Source organism: Pollachius pollachius, assembly GCF_949987615.1.
Source record: "Pollachius pollachius genome assembly, chromosome: 1".
In the NCBI taxonomy this organism is placed as follows: domain Eukaryota; kingdom Metazoa; phylum Chordata; class Actinopteri; order Gadiformes; family Gadidae; genus Pollachius; species Pollachius pollachius.
Genome location: NC_136934.1, coordinates 8,431,853 through 8,454,792, shown reverse-complemented (window position 1 = coordinate 8,454,792; position 22,940 = coordinate 8,431,853). Strand labels below are relative to the sequence as shown.

Genomic DNA, 22,940 nt, shown 5'->3' with positions numbered 1-22,940 from the left:
CCTCTGTCCCTCTCCCTCCTGCTGCCTCCACACGGCCTCCTCTCGGCCGCTGCCTCCACCTCCTCCGTCCCTCTCCCTCCTGCTGCCTCCACATGGCCTCCTCTCGGTCGCTGCCTGCGTCGTGCTTTTGTAACCTCTGTGCTAAACCCTGAAAAGCTGACTGGGGTGCTTTAGGGAAAGGTTTGCATTTCTCATTTGTTTCTGCCTTTGCAGTGTTAATATAAGAAACCTAGGGAGTAATGTTCCCAGGGAGGTGGTGGGCTCGGTACGTTATAACTGCATTTGTCACTCTGAGCTCCCTATTATTTAAAATTTGGGACTGTATCTTTTCACTATATTAGGACCTTCTATCCAGAGAGCCCGGGTCTGAATGTCTATTATAGTAAAATATTCAAAAATATACTCAAATATAGTTCTATATTATATTCTCATGACATATTCAATGCTCAATATTAAATGCCTTCAGCTAAGAATACATTTTTGTTCTTCTTATGAATGTGTTCATGTGTGCGTGCATGCATGTGTGTTTAAAAATAGTGTACGCTGCTCTCTGCAGTGGGTTATATTGAGTTATTTTTGGGATCTACTTTACGCTGCACAGAGGAGGTGAGGAGGAATGGGATAGAGGCGAGGAGAAGTACATTGAGAAAGAAAGAGAGAGCGAACAAGGAAGGAAAAAAGGGGAGATTCGGAGGCTAGATTTCCCCACCATAGTCCTTGTGCCTGCAGTATTTTCCCACACACCCCAAAATCTATTTTAAGACCTTCCAGACACAAAAACCCCCTCCCTTACACCCCAATCTATCTGTGTGGGCCGGACTATGGGCCTCAATCCGTCCGTCTCTCCCTGTCCCTCCCTGGCTCCCTCTCTCTCTGTACCACAGCAGACATTCCATTTTCTCCAGCTGGACCAAGGTTATACTGGTGAAGCGACCTGAAACAGTTCCCTGCTTTGGTACTGACGACTCTGACACATGCAGACACAGTAGCTCTACTTTATCTCTTAATATCAGTTTGTTTTGTCAAGGTCGATCCTGGTTCGTGACACCTTGCATCTGGCCTTCTTCACTTTAAATATGCCATATTTTTAAGTGATAGTCGCTGCAGCAGCAGCAGCAGTAGTAGTAGTAGTAATAGTAGTTACAGTAGTAGTAGAAGAAGAAGAAGTAGTTACAGTAGTAGTAGAAGAAAAAGTAGTTACAGCAGTAGTAGTAGAAGAAGTAGTTACAGCAATTGTAGTAGAAGAAGTAGTTACAGCAGTAGTAGTAGAAGAAGTAGTTACAGCAATAGTAGTAGAAGAATAAGTAGTTACAGCAATAGTAGTAGAAGAAGAAGTAGTTACAGCAATAGTAGTAGAAGAAAAAGTAGTTACAGCAGTAGTAGTAGAAGAAGTAGTTACAGCAGTAGTAGTAGAAGAAGTAGTTACAGCAATAGTAGTAGAAGAAGAAGTAGTTACAGCAATAGTAGTAGAAGAAGAAGTAGTTACAGCAATAGTAGTAGAAGAAGAAGTAGTTACAGCAATAGTAGTAGAAGAAGAAGTAGTAACAGCAATAGCAGTAGAAGAAGAAGTAGTTACAGCAGTAGTAGTGGCAGTAAGGACAGCCCTAACAGAAGGAGTAGTCGCTTCACAGTGGAACTGACATACATTACTCCTACAGAGTCTTTATGTGTGTGGAGCCCACCAGCCTGTCTGCTGAGGCAGGGTACCAGCCTCGCCTTTGGCTCCCGTGTGATGTCAGCCATGCAGGGTGGGGCTACGGCACATTCCTCTGCGGGCAGACGTCTCAGAGGCAGGAGAGCAGCCCTGCTTCCTTCCTGTCTGCATACACTTTGCCTACTGTACACACACACATTGTCCACACTCCTGGAACCGGAATTCTTTACAGCTTGACTTGCACTCTCACACACAGACACGCTTACACACACGCACACACACACACACACACACACACACACACACACACACACACACACACACACACACACGCACACACACGCACACACAGGATCCCAATGTTAAGACAATGGTTACAAGACCAGCCATTGTTGAGAAAATCAACAGCTGCCATGCCCGTGTGTGAGAGCCGTTTAGAATCTGTGGTGTATACATAGACTCTTGAGTATCAACAGTATTTATTGCTACACTATATATATGGCCTCAAATCGGTTTTATTTCCATATTTTTGTCATTTTTTTTTACGTTTCAATGCGTGAACCTGAAGCACCCTGCAATGAAAGCGACACGCTTAGCTCCTCTGACTGCCGCCCGGGGGAAGGTGACCTCCGCTGTCAGTTCCACCACAACAGCAAAGGTCACCTCACCCCCCACTTTACCGCCTGAGTAATCACGCCGGGGATTGGGTTATGGGGGCAAACGTTGAGATAGTGAATTGGGAGCGGCCCAGTCGGAGGCCTAATCCCTTTTGAGAATCGTGGGTAATTAGATGGCCCGCCGGCTCATGGCTGACATCCTCTGGCTGATGAGGGTGAAGGAATAACAGAAAGGCCTGGTTGTCTCTTGACTGTCTCTCTCTCTCTTGCTGCTTCTGGCTAATCTGCAGATGATGAAACGCCAGCGCTAGCCAGAGAAACACTGGCGCTTCGGGTTACGCTCCGGTCCACGTCAGGGTCCATAATCTTCCATGCTCTCATAGGCCCGTGGAAATATGATGTGGATCCCACTGCACTGAAGTCTTGAAATGCTGTTAAGAAGATTTCCCCCCATTTCTCCTGATGTTGCACCCTGTACTTCCAACTTCAACTTTAGCTACTTGGTTATTTCAGGGATATGGCCATGGTATGGCCAGTTTTCTTTGGCATTCACATTCTTGCAATTATTCTTGTAATATTGAGTGTTTAATTGAAAGTAAGAGTTAAGCAACTATTTTTTTCGGGGGCTGCATAATATTGTGTATCCCCAGTATAATAGATTTTATAACACAGAAGCATCGCTGTTGCACAACATTGACATACGGACAACATTGCTGCTGTAGTCTGGAATTAATAAAGATTAGAAGCAGAGTGCCCTGCCCATCATTGGCTCAGAATAACTCAGCGGCATAGGGGAGAGTGAGAGCTCCTTCCTGAGTGGAAGGTCCTTCCCTGGCTAACCCAGATAATGATGATAACGGCTAAACCACAGGCCCGGGCACTGGCCGCTAATGGGACACTCCGCTGTGTATGTCAGCTGTCGTCACTTCCCTGCAGCCAAGCAAGGGATTTGGGTTCAGAAATCCTGTTGACTGAGACCGTTTAAGATTTTTCTTAACAGTCAGCATTTCCTGTTGCACAGCACAAAAAAGAAACAGAAAAGAAGCTCAATAAATGGATCAAACCGAGGGAACAGAGCGGTGGGGCGAGGATGAGAATGTCGATCTGCATTTTCCTAATATATTTTGGGATGTCTGTGCCACAGTCCACCGCGCAGCCCTTTGAACATGAGGCTGTTCCTGAAGATCGGGGAATTAGCCTTTCGTGGGGCAGAGATAATCCACTTAAACCTGCACCAACAACACCAGCCCGCCACCACCAGCCAGCTTACCCCATCCGTCTACCCTTACTACCCCCAACCATCCTCTCTTCCCGCAACCCACCCTACCTTCAAGCCCACCTGCAGAGCGAAAAACCACCCTTCTGAATAAAACATTCTCCGGCAGGGACGAAAAATAGGCAGTACAAGTACCAACGTTGTCGTGGTGAAATATCGAGAGAGAGAGAGAGAGAGAGAGAGAGAGGGGGATGAAGAAAAAACGACAAAGACCAAGGGAGTACCTATGGGAACGGCAGGGCTGAAGGAGGACTCTATTAGACACTGGGGTTTTCAAAGGGTGTAAAAAAGCCTTTCTTCATGAAGCCAGGACCTGCACGCCTGCCAGCCCCTCTGTCTGGGCGCAGCCTCGCCGCTTCGCTCTGCATGCATAATATATGCTTGCCGAGGCTCGACCTCGATCACTGGCAATGCAGCATCCCCTGATTTATATATATATATATATATATATATATATATATATTTGTACATGTAATATGTTATTCATCCGTCCTAATTGTTGCGAGTAAAGCATTTCTCGTGGTGTGCGCACAGCGGCTTCAAAGCAGATGTTTATTTTTGTATACGCCCGCGATGGCTTTTCTTGTTCGACATGTAATCCTACTCGTAATTTGCCATGCGAAAAAAATAAATAAAAGAGCAGGGTACCAAAAGTAGATTTGAGATAGCCTTGTGGCTTAAATATTCATGATCCACTGGCGGCTTTGAAAGTGATCCTAAAGGGAGAGACTCGCTCTTTCTGCCCCTCCCCCTTGCTCACTCGTTCCCTTTATATCTCTTTGCTGTAGCACACATACACACACACACACATTAGGAGGCCTGGCTGCCTGGCCCCATACACATCCAGAGGAATCTCCGTCTCACTTCATTCACCTCTTTCAGAGGAGACACCAATGCAGCAAGGCGGTCCGATAGATATGTTAGGGTCTGTTGACTGTGACCCGACCCCTCTCTTCCTCTGCCTCTCTCCCTCTCCCCCCCCCTCTCTCTACTTGGTTGAGTGTTTACGGCGAAGCTAAACAAATGCACCAAAAGAGCAACGTTCTTTTGATTGCATTGGGGTCTGTGTCCTTGGATAACGGGGGCGTGAGAGAAGATAGACCCTCTCTCTCTCTCCCTCGCGCTTTCTCTGTCTCTCTCAATTCCTCTTTCCTCCCTCTCTCTCTTAACCCCTGCTCGCTCTCTCTCCCACTCTCTCTCGCTATCTCTCTTTCACTCAATTCCTCTTTCCTCCCTCTCTCTGTTACCCCCTCATCCCTCTCTCTTTCAGTCTCTCTCAATCCCTCTCTTCTGTTTGTCTGTCTGTCTGTGTGTGTACCTCTCTCTCTCTCTCTCTCCCACTCGCTCTCGCTATCTCTCTTTCACTCAATTCCTCTTTCCTCCCTCTCTCTGTTACCCCTCATCTCGCTCTCTTTCATTCTCTCTCAATCCCTCTCTTCTGTCTGTCTGTGTGTGTACCTCTCTCTCCCTCTCTCTCTCTCTCTCTCTCTCTCTCTCTCTCTCTCTCTCTCTCTCTCTCCCTGTGTGTCAGTATGTTTTGTAAGCATGTCCTGTCTGTGAACCCCACTGTGATGGAGCTCTCGGGGGCCTAGTCCTGGCTCAGGGAGGACTTGTGGAACTCAAGGACAGAGGGAATCATTTTGCCCTGGAATGTTGGAAAGGCCCTCTGCATCATCCAGCGAGCCAGCGCCTCCGGTGCAGGGGATGATGCTGGGCCGTCAGGAGTCAAGCGCAGGCCTCTCTGGCGCTACATGGCTTGTCTGGTGTGTCTGGCTATCAGTCAACGACTTAGTCGGTGCTGAACATTTGAGGCCGGTTAAGTTAAATCAAAAGTCAATAGAGTTGTTTTTTCATTTTAAAAGTTATTTGAAGAATAATAGTGATGCATTCGCACACTCATGCACACAAGCACACACACACTCAAGCACACATGCACAAACACACGCATACAGAAGCACTTGCATGCGCAAAAACACACAAACACACACACACACACACACACACACACACACACACACGTGAGCTTGTGTTGTAATGACATGCTGAATGATAGATGAGCTTCAGGCTGTGGGCTTGTTTGTTGTGGTTTCTGTGGGTGTGGCCTACAAGAACCAAAACATTCCCGCCCTTGTTTTTGACGGCACCCCATGCCTCCCTGTCTCCCTGCCATCCCCCTCCCCTTCAGCAGCCCACAGTGACATGCATGTGGCTCAGTAAGCACAGCAGAGGTAGGCCTAGCTACACGCCTGTTAGCATACCTCTGTTAAATGCATGCATTGACAACCCTCCTTCCACACACACACACACACACACACACACACACACACACACACACACACACACACACACACACACACACACATTCTCCTCTTACTGTCTCCCCCCCCTTATCTCCCTACTCCAAAACACTTGTCTAAAGATTCTTCTGAAACGTGATACCCAGCACAGCCAGCTAGGTCTATCTTAGAGAGAGAGAGAGAGAGAGAGAGAGAGAGAGAGAGGAGTTGAAGGGAGTGAGAGAGAGAGTGGGGAGAGAGAGAAAAAGCAGAAGATACGGAGTGGGAGGATGAGGCAGGGAGTGAGAAGCTTGGCAGGAAGAGGAACACATGTCCTCTCTTCCTTCTGACACCCAGACCTCTCCCTTGACCTCCCATGAACCGAGCTTCTGGTGATGTGATCTTCCTCCTCCGCTTCGTCGAAACAACAACAACACAAAGAGACATGCTCCCAGGGGGGTCCAGAAGATGTGGAGGAGAGGGAGGGATGGATGGAGGGAGGGAGGGAGGGATGGATTGATGGAGGGATGGGGGGGTTGTTTCATCATCACAACTGCCCTTCGACTAATCACCTCCTTCACCCTGGGCTTCAGGCCCAGTACCACTAATATTCCATTCCAGTGACGAATTCCTCCCTTCTCTCCCTCCCTCTTTCTTTCCGCTTGTCTCTCTCCATGTCTCTCTCCCGACAGACCTCGCCCACTGTTCAACCAACCAGCGGGCATTGACCCCCTGTCCTGATTTTTCCCTCTGAACCACTGCGAAGTGGATCTGCTCACTACTTTGTCTTGTCTTGCTCCTCTTTCCACTGCTTTTTCTCCCATATTCTTCTCTCACTGTCTCAATCGACCCCCCCCCCCCCCCCCTCATCCATCTTGAATTCTTAAACTTTATGTTTTTTTTTACACCAAATATGCAGAAGTGATTTATCCCCTGCCGGAACGTTTATGGAACATTTTCCTTTTGCCGAGTGTTCCTACATATTCATTCCCAATCTGGTTCTGGGCAAACGGTGATGAACGCTTATGTTGCGTGTGCACGTTTGTGTTTGTGTGTGTCTGTATGTGTGTGTGTGTGTGCATATGCCTGTGTGAGTTACCTTTTGCATATATTTCTTTTTTATTGCGTTTGTGTGTGTTTGCTATATAATTGTCGACATATGTGAAATATTACTCGAGAAAAAGTTTCAGAACAGGGTTGAGCCAAGTTTGAAGTCCTGCCCTGAAAATCGAGCGCCCTGTCCTCCCTCGTGAGATTAGGGAGCTATGGAACGCTGCGGAGGGCTTAAGCTGGGCTTCCTCCTCCCCATCTGTCGCTGGTGTGTCACGGGGAGAATGGGGGTGGCCTAGGTCCTGTCTCGGGGGGGCCCGCTCCAGCTCCAACCACTCCCGGAGGACTTAGTGGTGTGTTTGTTTAGTGAGTGGCACCCAGAGGTGGTCTCCCCCTTTTCTCCAGGGGCCCCGGTCCTAACAGCGCCAAACCAAGCCCCATTTCCCTGCCTCTGGACCAGGGCGGACAAAAGGAAGAAAGAGGCCGTAGAGTGGGTGGTGCTGGTGCTGGTGCTGGTGAAGGAGGAGGTAGGGATGGAGGTGGTGGTTGTTGTGGTGAAGGAGGTGCTGTGTAGTGAATGAGGCGGCCCTGGTTGGGATGGAGGTGGTGGTAGGGATGGAGGTGGTGGTTGTTGTGGTGAAGGAGGTGCTGTGTAGTTAATGAGGCGGCCCTGGTTGGGATGGAGGTGGTGGTAGGGATGGAGGTGGTGGTGGTAGTGGTGAAGGAGGGGTTGTTTGTAGTGATGGAGGTGGGGGTGATAGTGATGATGGTGGGTAGTGAATGAGGCGGTGTTGGTCGGGATGGGGATGGTAGAGGTATTAATGGTGGTAGTGATGGAGGTGGTGGTGATGTATTTATGCAGGTGGTGGAGTTGGTGATGAGGTAGTGGTTGTTGTATGGATGGAGGTAGTGGAGGTATTGACGGAGGTGGTGGTAGTGGTGGTAGTGATGGAGGTAATGGAGGTTGTGATAGAGCTAAGGGTGGTGGTAGGGATTGGGGTAGCAGAGGTATTGACGAAGGTGGTGGTGGTGGTGATAGCTATGGAGGTTGTGGGGGTTGGGATAGAGGTGGTACTGGTGATTGTGATAAAGGGAGTGGAGGTAGTGATGACTTAGTGGAGGTGGTGGTGGTGGTAGTTATTGGGGTAGTGGAGGTTGGGCTAGAGGTGGTGATGGTGGTGGTGGTGGTGATGGAGGTGGCAGAGGAAGGGATGGAGGTGATGATGCCGGTGGGGATTTTGGGAGGAAAAAGAGGAAAGCAGTCAACAGGGGTTGGGAGGACCCAGCCTGTGAAACCAGGAGCTCAAGCGTGAAATGGAGAGGGGCCCAGATTTGGCGAGGGATCAGTCGACGGAGAAGAGAAGATTAAAGCCCCATCATGCCCAGCTGCATCGTCAGGGATTTGGATCTCCCCCCTAAAGTATTTGTGTGTGTGTGTGTGTGTGTGTGTGTGTGTGTGTGTGTGTGTGGTGGGGGGGAGGGGGGCTGGGAGAGTGTTTCAATTTCCTTCACTGGTTTGAGCCTTTCCAAAGTATCAACGGTTATCAAGAAAGAATATAGCTAGAAAAAGCCCCACTGGACTAAACCACCACACAAACACACATACACAAAAACACACAGACACACACACACCAACATACACACACACACGCACGCACGCACGCACACACACACACACACACATCATCTCTGGGTCATTCCTGCATTCTGTCAGCTAGGACTGGTGCCCTGGATGGAACGGAGATAGGCTCTTACTGTCTGCCCTCTGCACTTGCCGGACCACCTGCTGTGAGCACAACCATCCGTGTGTGTGTGTGTGTGTGTGTGTGTGTGTGTGTGTGTGTCTCTGCCTAAATTGGCCCACCTCACACATTGCCCAAACCCTTCCCCATTGCTCTTCTGCATATGGAAGAAACACAGCCGCAAACACGCCCTGTGCCTCATCCTCAAGCCGCGGCATTAACATGGTCGTATCCGGTGGCCGATGATCTCCTTCTCACGCACAGACCCCCTTCCTTCTAACTGTCCCACCCGGCCGCTCTGTCTTAGTCATATGACTCCGGGGTGGCAGTCAAATCAAAGGCCAGAGAGGGCTGATGGGAAACGTGACGGCCTCATCAGGGCAGCCCGGGAAGCGGGCGGCGCCGGGGGATTAATTGTTTAAGTGGCATGTAATGACTGGCTGGCCCTGCCTGCTGAGTGAAACCCCTGGAGCAGAAAAGACAGTGTGTGTGTGTATGTGTGTGTGTGTGTTGTGTGTGTGCGTGTGTGTTTGTGTGTGTGTGTCTGTACTAAAGAGCGGTGAACATATGGACGTAGGGTCTGTGATTACCCATTGGTTCACACACAGCCCTTATCAAGCCTTAGATTTCACGTTCGGGGAGCCACCATTGCTTGAGATTTCTTGCAACCAGTAGTGCAAACTATGCATATTTGGCACATTGAGGTCAGGATTTCAAAGGCTGCCTGCGCTAGTCTACGACCAAAGCTCGTTTATACTAAAGCCTTTAAAGAACTGCCAAGCGAGACATCTAAAAATGTATAATTTGGAAGTTGACTGAGATCTAACTTATTAGAAATTATTCGCTTTAGTTCACTAGAATTAAATAAAAGATGTCCCAATGACTTAGAACGTTGTCTTTTTGCTTCCAACCACGTGTCTACGCCTGTGCATGTGTGTGTGCGCCATGCAAGGTGGGATTGCACTCTCATGCATCATACTCATGCGAAAAACAACGTCAGCAGCACAAGTCACGTAATGTCTGAAGCTGGGAAGTATAATGTGTGCAAAGGGAGAGACGTGAGGAGATTCCTGCCACGGCTGTGTTTAAGGACGAGCTTCTAGGGGAAACCTATTGGTGGCATTTCTAGTTGACCACTGCTTCTCTACAGTTCCAGTGGTCGTTCAACAGTTCCAACACATCCATGAAAAAGGCTGGCGAGTGAGAAGTGAAGCTCTTATGGGCAGGGCTTGGCACCGGATTTACACCTTCTCAAATGACACTAGTTGAAATGTGTCTCGGACCAAACACACATACTCATACACAGACACACACACACACACACACACACACACACACACACACACACACAGACTTGCATGTATTAAATACACAAACACAAAGACACATAGATAGACAGACATACACAAACATCACACAAATGCACCCCACACCAACACACACTTGCGCTCTCGGTCGTGACTTTGCCCTCTCTGCTGCTCCCCTTGACAGCAGAAAGCGTCTTGCTGAGCCCATTGATGAATGACCACGGATAGATAGCTGGCTGATGGCTAGCCGGCCTCCGCTAATCGACAGCCTCTCCATCACTCTATCCCCTCTCTATCATCCATTGTCTTTGTCCTCCTCCACCTCCCTCTCCTCTTCGTTAGCTCCGTTTAGTGTTTGATTAGTTCCATTCAAGAGAATCTTCTCTTGTGGGTGCTTGCGTAATGAAATATGTTCTGTGACATCGCGTAATGACATCTGTCAGGCTGGTAGATTCCTTTAGGTGACAAAATACCACCATTTCATGATTTATGTTTGGGACACACTGACATGCTGTGTGAGGTCATCCTGAGCTTTAGATTTTTTTATCGATAACTGTCTGTATATCCTGCATAGAGTAGTTAACATTGGGACAGCAGCACTACAGTCCCCCAGAAAACCTCCCGTCTCTTGCTGGGGAACCAATGCTCGGGGTCTGGCTAGTTAAGCCATCCTGTTCCGCAGCGCTTATGCTAGCTTTTGCTGACGCTGAGTGGTGCTTTGTAATTGGGCCAATTTTCTAGTGCCTTGTGATTTAGCCAGGCTTAAAGTTGTAAAAGAGCCGGTATTTGGTATCAGACAGGGTTTATGAGACCTGTGTGCTATAAATTGAGTCTTTAGACTCATAGCTGGTGAACATTTTTTTTAATTGATGTAGTATTTATTGTGGAAGGGACCTCTACCCATTGCAGCATTGCTTTTCCCAAGCAAATTGCCATGTCTTGTTCAACAGAACAAATTGTTCGTGAAAATGACTTGCCTTGGTGGAGATGGGAGTTTTGAATTAGAAGTCTTTCCACAAGGCTCTGCCTTTCCTCTTAGCCCCAGCAGGTCTCTCCCACACAAGGCCTCTCTGTAGACATACATGTGCTCCCAACAGACCTTTTCTCTGCTGTGCCACTTTGAACATTTTGTCTTTCATCTCTCAAAGGTCATTCTTTAATTGAGTGTGTTCTACTTCTCTTTGCCCTGACCAAAGTTTGGCCTCTGCCCTTATCGCTCCCTTTCTGATTTGTCTCTCCCTCCACCTCTCACTCTCTGTCTCTCATAGCACTCTCTCCTGCTGGTTTTCTAGAAGGCCTTGCTACCTCTGCTCAGACAGTTTTTAATCATTTATTCAAAGCCCATAACGGAACGAGTAAAACTCTACTCTCGCTTGCTTGGTGAGTCGAAATGGCAGAACGAGAGAGTGAGAGAGAAAGATAGAGAGAGGACGGCAGGCATTGCCGCTCCATTACTCCCCGATTAAGAAGCCAGTTTTTCAGCACACCGTAGAGGACCCTCCTCCCTGACTTCTCCCTGGTTTTATCTCTCTCTCTCTCTCTCTCTCTCTCTCTCTCTCTCTCTCTCTCTCTCTCTCGCTCTCTCTCTTTCTCTCTCTTGCTCTCGCTCTAAAAACAGCTCTTTCAAGTGGATGTATATGTTGTAGGCTGGTGTAGGATATTGTGCTCCTCCTTCATAGTGTTGTTTTAACGGCTGATCCTCCAAAGGCTACGTAAAGTGCAATCAAAGGGAACTCTGCTGTGCTGAAAAATTCAACAGATATAGGAGTGTAGTACAGTGGAGGTCTTTAAATAAGAAGTATTTAAATATGCAGAAAATATCTGTTGCTTTTAAAAGTGATGAAGGCAACAAACAACTTGTGCAAAGCGCAATTTAAGCATATTGTATACGTGTTTGTGTGCCAAACACTTTTGAGAGTGTCTCATTTCCTCCTTGTGCCTCCTTGTCTTCTTGTCTCCTTGTCTCCTTGTTCCCTTTTGCATGATCGCTTTCTGACCCAAGAAGCAATTCAGTTTGGAGCTGGACACCCGGGACTCTAGTGCTTATGAACTTTCTTTAAAGATCTAAATAATGACCCTATTACCTCTACAGTGGGAGCCCCTTGACACCAAGCGATGGCATATTGGGGGGACTTTTTGCTTATTTTAACTTTGCCCAACTTCCTTTTGCAGAGGAACTAATATACAACAGGCCTAGGGGCCTTAAGACTGTGGGATCAGAGGGCTAAAGATCTCCAACATGAATAAATAAAAGTGTAGACTTGTGAAATTGGTTTAATCAGGAAGACAAACTGCGGATCAATGAGGACTGTTTGAGGCTTTGAAGGCCGGAATAGCCGGCCAATCGATGGAGTAACGTCCACTTGATAGCGTCTTCAAAGCCTTGTTTCATTTGCACTGTTCTCTATGAGAGATCTTTAAGTGGACCAGTAAGCCGGCGCACCAAGCATTAAAATATCAGGCTCTCCTGGTTACCCTTGTCTGTCTTACTAATCATCCTACCCTTGAATCCTTTTACTCTAACTTTGTTTTTCCTGAATGTTTTATCTTCTCAAACACTGTGTTTCCTTTTTCACCTTCGATCCTCTTAGGAATTGGTTGCGAGAGAAAGGGGCCCCGATTAGAACGACCTCTTGCTATTTCCCGTAATCACAGGCTTGAAAATTGCAAGTCTTGCTCATAAATGCACTAAAATCAAGTCAAACACAAAAACTGAATGCCACTAAATGTCATTCACACTGCTGAGCAAACACTTTCAAAAAGTTCACATAATTGTGACCAGGCAGAAAAAGGTACAAAAAGTACGGAAGTATCTTAAAATGCAGTGTATTCTGCTTACTTTGGCTTTTTCGCAGTTTTGATTCCTATTTGTCACTCATCCTTCCTTTGCTCCAGATCTGACCCCTTCTTTGTTTTAATGTGGTTCCGTTTTTCAGCCATTCCCCTTTTCCCCTTCATCAAGAGTGTTGTCATCAACATATGAGCGTTGGTCTTCAGTGCCATTGCTACCATATGCATCCTGTTTCTCTGAAGTATGAAAGTATACCCAGAAGCCTACTGATGTATAAACATAGAGTGCGGGGTTGGGCGTTTGCTGAAACACTTGCTTTTATTTTTCCCTCCAAGACCCTTTGTTTTATTATATATGGTCTCCCTACAAAGTGTGAGTCCTCTGGGCTTTAGCTCCTCTTGGAAGAAAGCAATCCATTTCCTGGTCTCAGGAGGGGAGGAGGACCTGCTCTCAACACTGCGGCTGAGTGCTCCTCTTCCACATGCTCAGAGACTCTTGGGTCATTTTGATCCGTTCAGTTTGATGATGCGGATAAAGTTCCATACGATGGTTGAAGTTGCTGAAAAGTGTGTGCGCCTGTGTGTGTACCAAAGTCTGTGTTTTGAGCTATGGTTCAAAACGCGGATTTAAAAAAGGTTTACATTTTGGTCGCCGACCAAACTCTGTAATTTGCACAAAATGTATGGAAGTCTCAACGACGCCACCACTACTTTTTCGAGGTTCCATCAATGCAAAGATGATTGAGCAAGGACACATAAGAAGTTCAACCACACTCACTTCCTCATCCTCTCTTCCTCCTTCTCCTCTTCCTCCCCCAGGAGCAGAGTCCCAGCAACGCCACATCCCTGGCCATGATGCAGGAGCCCCAGGAGGTGGTGGAGGAGACGGTCACCATCGAGGAGGACCCCGGCACCCCCACCTCCCACGTCTCCGTGGTCACCTCCGATGATGGCACTACAAGACGTACAGAAACCAAGGTAGGCGACCACCATTCATGTGGGCCGAGGCTTAGGTTTAGGCTTAGGCTTACAGCTTCACCAAGTGAAAGGGACGGTTCATTGCCATGTTCTGCTCTGCACGATCATTGCGCTTTTCGATTGTCATTCGGTAATTGCATATTCACAAGTGCTTGTATTCTAATATCCAAATCCATATGGTTAAATGAAAACCCTGAACATGTATAAAAATATGCCATTTGGTGGATGCTTTTATACTATGTTTCTGACGATGCAGTGATGGTACACATTCTTATCGCTGGTTGGACTTTGGGCATCGTACCCTTAACTCCGGTGAGGTGAGCTAGACCGGGACCACTTAATTAATGCCTTTGGATGCTTAAACATGTATAGTGGATGTATGGGGGAATAATGATCGTCCAGGTTATGGTTTGCAGGGTCAACATTTGAGTTTGGAAGAAAACAATTAGCAGTGTTGTCGAAACCAGCCATGCAGAGAGCCTCGTTCACAGTACATGGGGAGAATTTCACGTTTGTTAGAGTGAGGAAATCCCCATTGATCTATTTGAATATTGCACGCCGTTATAGCGGTGGATTACAGCTACCAAACAGCATGACACCCGAACCACTCTCGGACTACTCTTTAGAACTTCTAATCTCATAATCCCCCAGCCCAGGTCTGCAGGAGGTCTGTTTGTTTTGCATGTGGTTAGTGTATAATTGTGTGGCTGGTGTTTGGTGCCTTATGCTTCGGTGGATCACTGTTCTTGATTTGCCGTCTTGCCTGTGTCTCGTTGTCTCTATGTAAGGATGTGTCGGCTAAAGCCAAGGTGAGTGGACTTCATTTTACCCTACGCAACATCACTTTGGCTGATGTCACCTGCCCCACCATTTTGTACGCGCCACGCACCACAGCGCAATGCAGCTCAAACATGCTCAGCCTCGTTACGGCGATGGCGTATTTTGCATTGTGCGGCACTGCGAGAGTCGGTTCTCTGAAGTGGGAGAAATGCAAAATAGTAAATTATTTTAGACCGTCATTCCCTGCTTGCTCTTTCGCACCTATTGGATTATCCTGGATTCTTCCTTCTGTTCTCTCTCCTTTGCACGTTATAGCTCTCTCTCTCTCTCTCTCTCTCTCTCTCTCTCTCTCTCTCTCTCTCTCTCTCTCTCTCTCTCTCTCTCTCTCTCTCTCTCTCTCTCTCTCTCTCTCTCTCTCTCTCTCTCTCTCTATCACTCACTCTCTCTCTCCAACTCCTGCTCCCGTTTCCTAGCGTCTCTATCTATGAAAACACACCAGCAGCAGTCTGTGGGCTGCTAAGCTGCTAGCCCGCATGGTAGACCTACACAGGGGCAGCGTTGGCTCAGTGCTACGCTACCGGCTGCCAGGGGCTCCCAGAGGACGGCCCTGCTGCAGAGCGGGCTCCTGTGGGGCCCGGCGGGGACTGTAATTAAAAAGCCTGTCTTAATCCCCCTGTATCGCAGTGTGAAGCTCGCACAGCGATAGTCCAACCGCCCCCCCAGATCTGTTCAAAGCACATGGAGGGGGATGGGATATGTGGCAACAGCACGGAAATGTATGTAGATGAGTCACAGTCACCTGCATTCACACATACATTGAAACCATGCCATTATACACCCAAATACAGACATGTATTTACTATTTATCATGATGAGTCGTTTAGCAGATGGTTTCGACCAACGCGACTGATTGACTGACTAGCAAATACTAGCCTATCCTGCCCTATAAATGCTTTTCACACTCCTACACATACACATACATGCAGACAGAAAAAGACTGTAAGCAATGCAGGAGTAATCATTGGTGTTGAGAGGGTCGAGGCAGGAAGGGCAGTCCTGTGGGAGGAAGAGACAGAAGGCAGGGTCACGTTTAACAGCCAATCAGATTCACTTTCAGGCCAATCTGCAAACAGATGCCCTCTCTGATTGGTGTTGATAGAGTGCAGATTAAAATCTATAGTTTACAGTGTGCGAGGGAGTATCCGTTGCACGCACACACACGAAAACACGCACACACACCCTTTTATCAAAGAGTAGGCGTTTGAGGGGTGTGGCTGGAACTAGCGTAAACAAAGCACATCAAATGTTTTGGATGGAGTTGCCAGTTTTCTTTTCCCTCGCGTTGGATAATCAGCCAAACATATTGGGAGGCAAAATGAATTAGGCACCCAATTTAAATGCCTGCCCCATCAGACTTGTGTGGGCCCAATATATCTGTCATGGCTGTGGCATTACATAACATCAGTTGTGACACTAGAAAGTGAGAGACTAAAGGAGAAAAAGGAAATCTGTCCTCGGGTTGCGGGCTCTCTACCAAATCCTTTTAAGCAGGCAGAAACTGAAAAACAGCAATGTCTTCTCGCGTCTTTGCTTTGTCTATAGTTGATTTACACAGCTGAGTTACTTATTGCTGCAATTTTAATATCTACGTTTTGACAGAGAGCGGTTGACAAAGGCAATTATGAGAATTTGAGAACCAATTAAGACTACCCTGTCATTATCAGCAAAATTACCATGTTTGGTTTGAGTTTCTATACTCATGTAAATGGGACTTGTTTGTGAGTGTGCGTCAACGAAGGGGTTTCAGTGTGTGTGCGGGCAAATGCGCGTCGACCGCTAATGAGATCAGCCTCCAAACCCACCCGTCAATTCCCAGCATGCCCTGCTTCTCCTTGGCCACCTTCCAGGTCTCTCTCTATCCACTCCTGGCAAAAGGAGGGAGTCAAAGCCTAGCTGTATTCTTGGAAAGTGGTTGAGTGGACCAATAAACACAGCACTCCTTTCCTTTTTTTCTCCCTGGTTGTGGATAGGAGTTAATGAGAGTGGAGGTAGACCACACAAACAAATAAACATTTCCCAGGAGACTGTGGGGAGTAAACCAAAACGGTTGAGAGAGGCGTACTTATTAACTCAAAAGCCAGATGTCAAACAGAGCCGCTGAATTGCTGCCGGGCCGGTAGCACCACCACCGACGTAGCGCTCGCGCCTGGAAACAGTTCAGTGCCTCTCTCAGCCGAATAATGACCTGTTTTCTTAAACCCCATCCATCCCCACCCTGATGAACCCCACTTCCAGGTGACCAAGGTGGTTAAAACCGTCACCTGCCACACCTACCACCCTTTGAAGGCGACCGAGAGGCGGTCTCCAGGAGAGTCCCGCCCCCCTGCGTCCATCTCCACTGGGCCGCCGGAAACCACCCAGTTCAGCCCGCCCCGACCGCACCCAGTAAAATGAGCCCCATTCCCCCTTTGTGTGGATTGCTGTGGTCCAGCTCCCTTTCCCTTCCCTCCCCTCACTCGTCCTCAACCCTAGCCCTCATCCCATGTAGCTCACTAGAGAACTGCTTAAACACATTTTGATTGACTAATTCACACCAAATGTACTAGTTGTGATTTTGTTATTGTTGTTATTTTTTCTAACAAGGGCTTCAAGTGAGCACTGACTCAAGTTGGAGAATGGTGTAATTTCCGTCACTCTTACTCGTTAGCGTATTCCCTCCTATGTTCTTCGACTCACACAACATGAGAATGCAGTGGTACACATCCACTATTCCAGGTTTGGCAAATTCAGTTCAGGGCATCCGACAGCAATGCACATCGGAACCCACGTTTGTCATGCATGCAAGTAAGCAAGTACACACACACAAATACGCACAAACTCACGCAAACATAACATGCCGGAGATGATGGTTAGCTATTCCCTTTCAGCCTTGTTTACCCGGCTGTATTTCAGTGTATATCACAGGGGCCTCTGAAGCAGGGGCCGTCTGTACTAGGGGCCCGCCGCCTTCCCGGGCCCCGTCCACAAGCATCCACCCTGCGCGGCATGGTTCCGAACATGGAGTGAGCCTCAGATCACATCAAACAGGGTTTCGAAAACGTGTGAAGCATGCCTTCTCCGCTTCCCTTGTCAGAGCTCCTCAGAAGTTCTCCTCGGGAAGTAAAGGCTGAGTGTGGAAAGCCTTGGTCTCTGGGACAGAAGATGCAAAGGAATGACAGCAGAAGTGGACAAACAGAATGGCTGTTTGACTGCGCGGCAGGCACACATCTTTGAACAAACATTTCAGATATTCTGCAACAGAATAGCCTCCTGCTAAGTCACATATTTTTTGGTCTAGATGGGAATCTCAGGCAAGGGGTACGAAGAGTGTCTCGTGCCACTGTCGCCAGCCCCTGATTGGCCCCTGATCATGGAAAAGCTTCATTAAGAGTGTCGATATGATAAGAGAAACATTCCAAGGACATGGATACAAATTGATTATTTCAAGCATTAGCAAGTGCATCCACAGTACAAATACTCCACTAATCCATTATTAATCCACATCGGGGTTGCTAATTGCAAAGTGCCATGCAAATGTGATATAATGGTTAAATGGCTTGGTGTCCTGGGAAGGCTCTGTGTGTTAGAATACTAACACTCTTGCCAAACCATTAGTGGTTCCACTGCTGCTGGTTTAACTGCAGTGATGATGAAGGGCTTGTTTCCTTGCATCCAACTAGCTTCTTCAAGGTCACACTCAAGCTCTAGCCGGTGGATTGAGTGGACAATTTGAATCAAAGTGAAGGGAAGCATCAAGTTGGACAAGCTTTGGCTGAATGAACTCCATTCCTTTGTTGTGATTTCACCTCATCGCCATGCCTCCTCCCCCTCCCCCATCCTGATTTAATCAGAACTACGCAAGTAATTGGAAAAAAGGCCAAGGTTGCCCGTTTCAATAATGGGACCAATCGGTTGCTTGAAAATAACAGCCATCGAAATCAGCAGTGAGTGATGAAACAGAGTCTTTTGGACCCTATCCTGGAGGACTCGATCTGTCTCTGCGGTAACAGCGGGAATGGAACCTACTCGTCACTATGACAACACCAAATGAATTAAGCCCTGAATCCCCTACTCTGACAACCCCCCCTCCCACCACCCCTACAACTCCACGCCATGCCACCCCAAGCGCCCCCGCCCACACATCTCGATTAATTTTCATCAACCTCATTAATTTTCTAGATTAATTTACAGCCGTGGACAAAATAGGCAATTATCGGCCACCGCGGAATCCATTGGGCAGCAAATTGCTTTCCCTTCCCACACTTGGGGGACTGTCTGTCTATATTCTGCTGCCTGGGTCTAAGGGGCCAGGCAAGAGTTTATTATTAAGTTATTCAGCGTGAATGAGGTGTCTCAAGCTGATACAGACATGGGGGGCCATTTGTGTACTTTCAGCTAAGTCATGGCCCCTCTTGTGTCGTGGCTCCGCTGAGTGTGGCGTGTCCTTGCTACGCTTGTGATTAGCTGTTCTCAAAAGGGCCTTCTTCAGTTTCCCAGTATGCTGAGTCACACGCTACAGCTGCATTGATGTAGCCATATAGCTTCATGTAGCCTTTTAGCTTGACGTAGCCTTGTAGCTATATGCAACCTTATAGCTTGATATAACATTAGAGCTTGACGTAATGGATAACTGTGACCCGTATCACCTCACTTTCATCGTGTTTATACTTTGACTTTTGCGTTACATATTCCAAGTTGATTCCCTCTCTCTGAATCTGGTACCATTTGAACGCTGTGTCACCTCTAGAGAGCAAGGCATTACGAAAACTGACGAGGTAAAACCTGTTTTGAGATGGGTGTGCTGTAAAAGTGGTATGTTGCTTCCATAACCATGCAATTGAAGAAGATGTAATGAGACGACATGAACTTTTCAGACACTCAAATAGAAAAATACAACATGTTTCCTCAGTTCACAAAGCATTGTGGGGGTTTATCCAGAGAGGCATCGACCAAACCACTACAGCGCTGTCAAATCCTCAAACACGCTAACACCTTCAAACAAGCTAGTGCTAACCCTCGCACAAAAACTCTTGCACTAGTTCCCCGTGCGCCTTTTGGCAGCGTTTCCTTCTCTGTTTTTATTAACTCTGAACCCCTTAAACATCACGGCAGCGCCATATCAAGTGGTTTCCCAAACACTCACCCTTCCGCTAACACCTAACCCTGCTGACCACCAGGGCTGTATCTCACGGCTGTCTCTCGCTCCCACCTCAGGTCACCAAGATGGTGAAGACGGTGACCACACGCACGGTCCGCCAGGTGCCCCTGGGCCCCGACGGCCTGCCGCTGCCCGAGGGCTCCTCGCCGCTGGGCAGCTACACGGACTCCATCGACCGGCGCTACGTGAAGAACGGCGGCGGCGGCGGCGAGCGCTACATGACCCCCCAGGCCTCCTCCACGCTGACCCGCGGCTACAACAACTCATCCTACAACGCCTCCTACAACAGCGAGCAGCCCTCCTACGGCGGCGAGCCCCCTGACGCCCAGTACGGCCGGCACTACGGCCTGCACGACGGCTACGGCGACGTGACGGACAACTACGGCAGCCTGTCGCGCGGCGTCAACTTCCGGCCGCCCCGCTACCCCTACATGCCCAACAGCTACCGGCCGGAGAACAGCTACACGCTGCCCATCCGCAAGGACGACTACGGCCACGTGGCCCAGCCCCAGGTGCCCATGGGCGGCAGCACGGCCGAGCTGAACCGCTCGCAGCCCGAGCGCTTCCAGGCCGAGCCGTACGGCCTGGAGGACGACCGCCGCAGCCTGGGCGGCGAGGAGGAGGAGCCCTACGAGCTGGAGCCCGACTACTCCACCGCCGGCCGCCGCACGCTGCCGGGCACCGCCAGGGGCCGCACCCACCGGGAGCCCCTCCGCGACGGGCCGCGAGTCAGGTGGGGAGCCGGCAGAGGAGCTGTGGGTGTGTGTGTGTGTGTGTATGTGTGTGTGTGTGTGTGTGTGTGTGTGTGTGTGTGTGTGTGTGTGTGTGTGTGTGAGAGCGTGTCCGTTGTGCACGCAAAAACTAAAACATATGATGTATATTTTGTTGAAATATTCTTTCTTTCTTTCTCAGTGTCCTCCATGTGATATAATACAATTGAAAACCATATACCATGTAAACCTGTATTAATGATATGAATATCGTGTCTATGGGAATGGGAGTGAGCCGTCAGCAGTAGTTCTGGATTGCAGTGGATTGTTCTAGTTACACAGGAGAACAACGGTTCTGATGACCGACGTGCTGAGAGGAAACACAGAATACTGCTCTCATTGTTCTCACGTAGAAGAGACCAGGACACTGTTCTGAAAAACAGATGTTGCTTTAACTGAATTTACTTTGGGAAAAGGGAAGCGAGGAAACAAAGACAACAAGGCTTGATTGGCAATTTCCCTTTTTTTCCTCAAGGGAGCTCTGAAAAGGAGAAGAGATCAGAGTTGTCTGTCGCTCAAAGTTTAACCGTTCAAGGAAAAGTTAGACAAGCAACAAATTACAAATGAGCCACCGACAAGAACGTAAAATCAGTCTCACTCCCACCATACTTGACATTCTTTTGCAAATGAGGCTGTTTAGTAGCCTTCAGATGTTATGCTGATAACACTGATGGGTCTCCTCAGTGCTACTGGATGCAGGAGTTTATCAGTTTCAACTGATATGAACCTCGCCTTGATAGAGTTCTGGATCAAAGGAAGGCTTCATGAGAAACAGGAAATCATTTGAGTCTGTGTGTGTGCGTGTGTGTGTGTGTGTGTTTGTGAGTGAGAGATATTTAAAGATGTTACTTAGATGTCAGCCTGTTACGTCCTTTATACATCAATGTCGGTGTCAGAAAGGGTGTGCGAAAGTAGACACACACACACACGCACGCACATACACACGTCCACCTATCACACACGTAAACTAACTGGTTGACTATATAGGCCTTTGTATATTTACCACATGTATTTATCATGTAAAACACACTGCGGATCTTTAGCAATGTGTACCGAGGCTAGAAAAGCAAACATTAAAGGCGTAAACCCTAATCAAAGCAGCAAACACACACACACACACACACACACTCAGACTCACGCTTACACACACACACACAAGCCATCATCATTAGACGCATCAAAGCCCCTCTTCCGTGACAGAAAATCTGTAGCCTACTTTACATTTGTCACAACCAAGCACCCTCAGCACCCAAGACCACTTCAAACTTCTGATTGCTATACGGCCGTGGATATGTCATTTTTTTTCCAACAAGAAAGAAATAAAGATAATTCCCGGTCCTCTGCGGCCGATCCCGGTGACGTAGTTCGCATCCCTCAGAACAGCCACCGTTACAAAGCGGGCATTCCTCCGGCCCGTGCGTCTCCGTGCGCTGCATGCATCCCCACACCCTCAGTGGAAACTGCTGCAGAGCTCTGGAGGGAAACTGAGGGCAGCGTAGATGGGAGTAATGATAGTCTGCAGTTGGACTGGCAACCCTCAATTAAACTTGGGCAGACTTGATGACGAGATGGCCGAAAACGGCAGAGTCGCTGCCTACCATTTCAGAGGGTTCTGTGCTTTGTGTGTGTGTGTGTGTGTGTGTGTGTGTGTGTGTGTGTGCAAACAAGCATTTGTAATTGTGCTAATTGCTGAAAGTACATGTATTGAGTTGCTTTACATCAGTTGGGTTGCAGACGTTTTCTGTTACGTGTCTGCATATTTTCACAAACTAACCACATCGGTGATCTTGGGGAAAATGACTTGATGTTTAGCAAACAAAATCAAACATAAACAAACATAGACAAATGCATGTGAGTCATCCTTTTCTTCCACCAGCGCTCTAGCAGAGCTGAACCTAAACATCTCTAACGATCATCTCATTCTAACGATCATCTCGTTCTAATGATCATTCTTCCCCTCTGCTTGACGTCACTGTCAGGATGTGCATAATGTGTGTCTGTGTGTGTGTGTGTGTGTGTGTGTGTTTGTGTTTGGGGGGGTCGGGGGGGATGGCATGTGTGTGTGTGTGGCCATGTCAGCATGATTAATGGCTGCTTTTCAAGCCTCCCAGACATCGACAGTGTCTCTAAACTAATCTCTTAAGGCTCTTCTCTCTGCGTCTTCATGGTGGCACGAGGGGTCAATGTATGTGTGTGAGAGGGAGTGAGGCGTGGGGGGGGCTCACACACACACACACACATATATATAGCCACCGTCATTCCTTAATGGAGTTGGGTGATGCCTCGTTCTAATCCGTTCATCTCTATAGGGAACGGCCCAGGGGAGTCATCTGACATTACCTGGTCTCCCACTGCACACATATTCCCCTGCTCATATTTCTTTATTCTCCTCTTCCTCCACCCCCTGTACCAACAGGTTCTCACTGCAAGCTTAACCCATTTTTTTTTTTTTAAATTAATTTTTTTAACCCCAATTATTTTAAGTTCATGTTAGAAGCTCCGG

At 48.0% G+C, this 22,940-nt stretch overlaps 1 protein-coding gene across 3 annotated transcripts in view; it reads left to right on the top strand.

The window, feature by feature from the left end:
- Positions 1 to 22,940, top strand: part of arvcfb (ARVCF delta catenin family member b) — a 90,056-nt gene that overhangs the window by 13,421 nt on the left and 53,695 nt on the right. For 2 of the 3 annotated variants that reach the window (XM_079743117.1, XM_079743115.1), the window contains exons 2-4: positions 13,532 to 13,690; positions 14,479 to 14,499; positions 19,724 to 20,400. In XM_079743117.1, coding sequence (XP_079599243.1) covers positions 13,532 to 13,690; positions 14,479 to 14,499; positions 19,724 to 20,400 — 857 coding nt within the window. The remainder of the gene's footprint in view (positions 1 to 13,531; positions 13,691 to 14,478; positions 14,500 to 19,723; positions 20,401 to 22,940) is intronic. The other variant, XM_079743116.1, reaches the window with a different exon arrangement.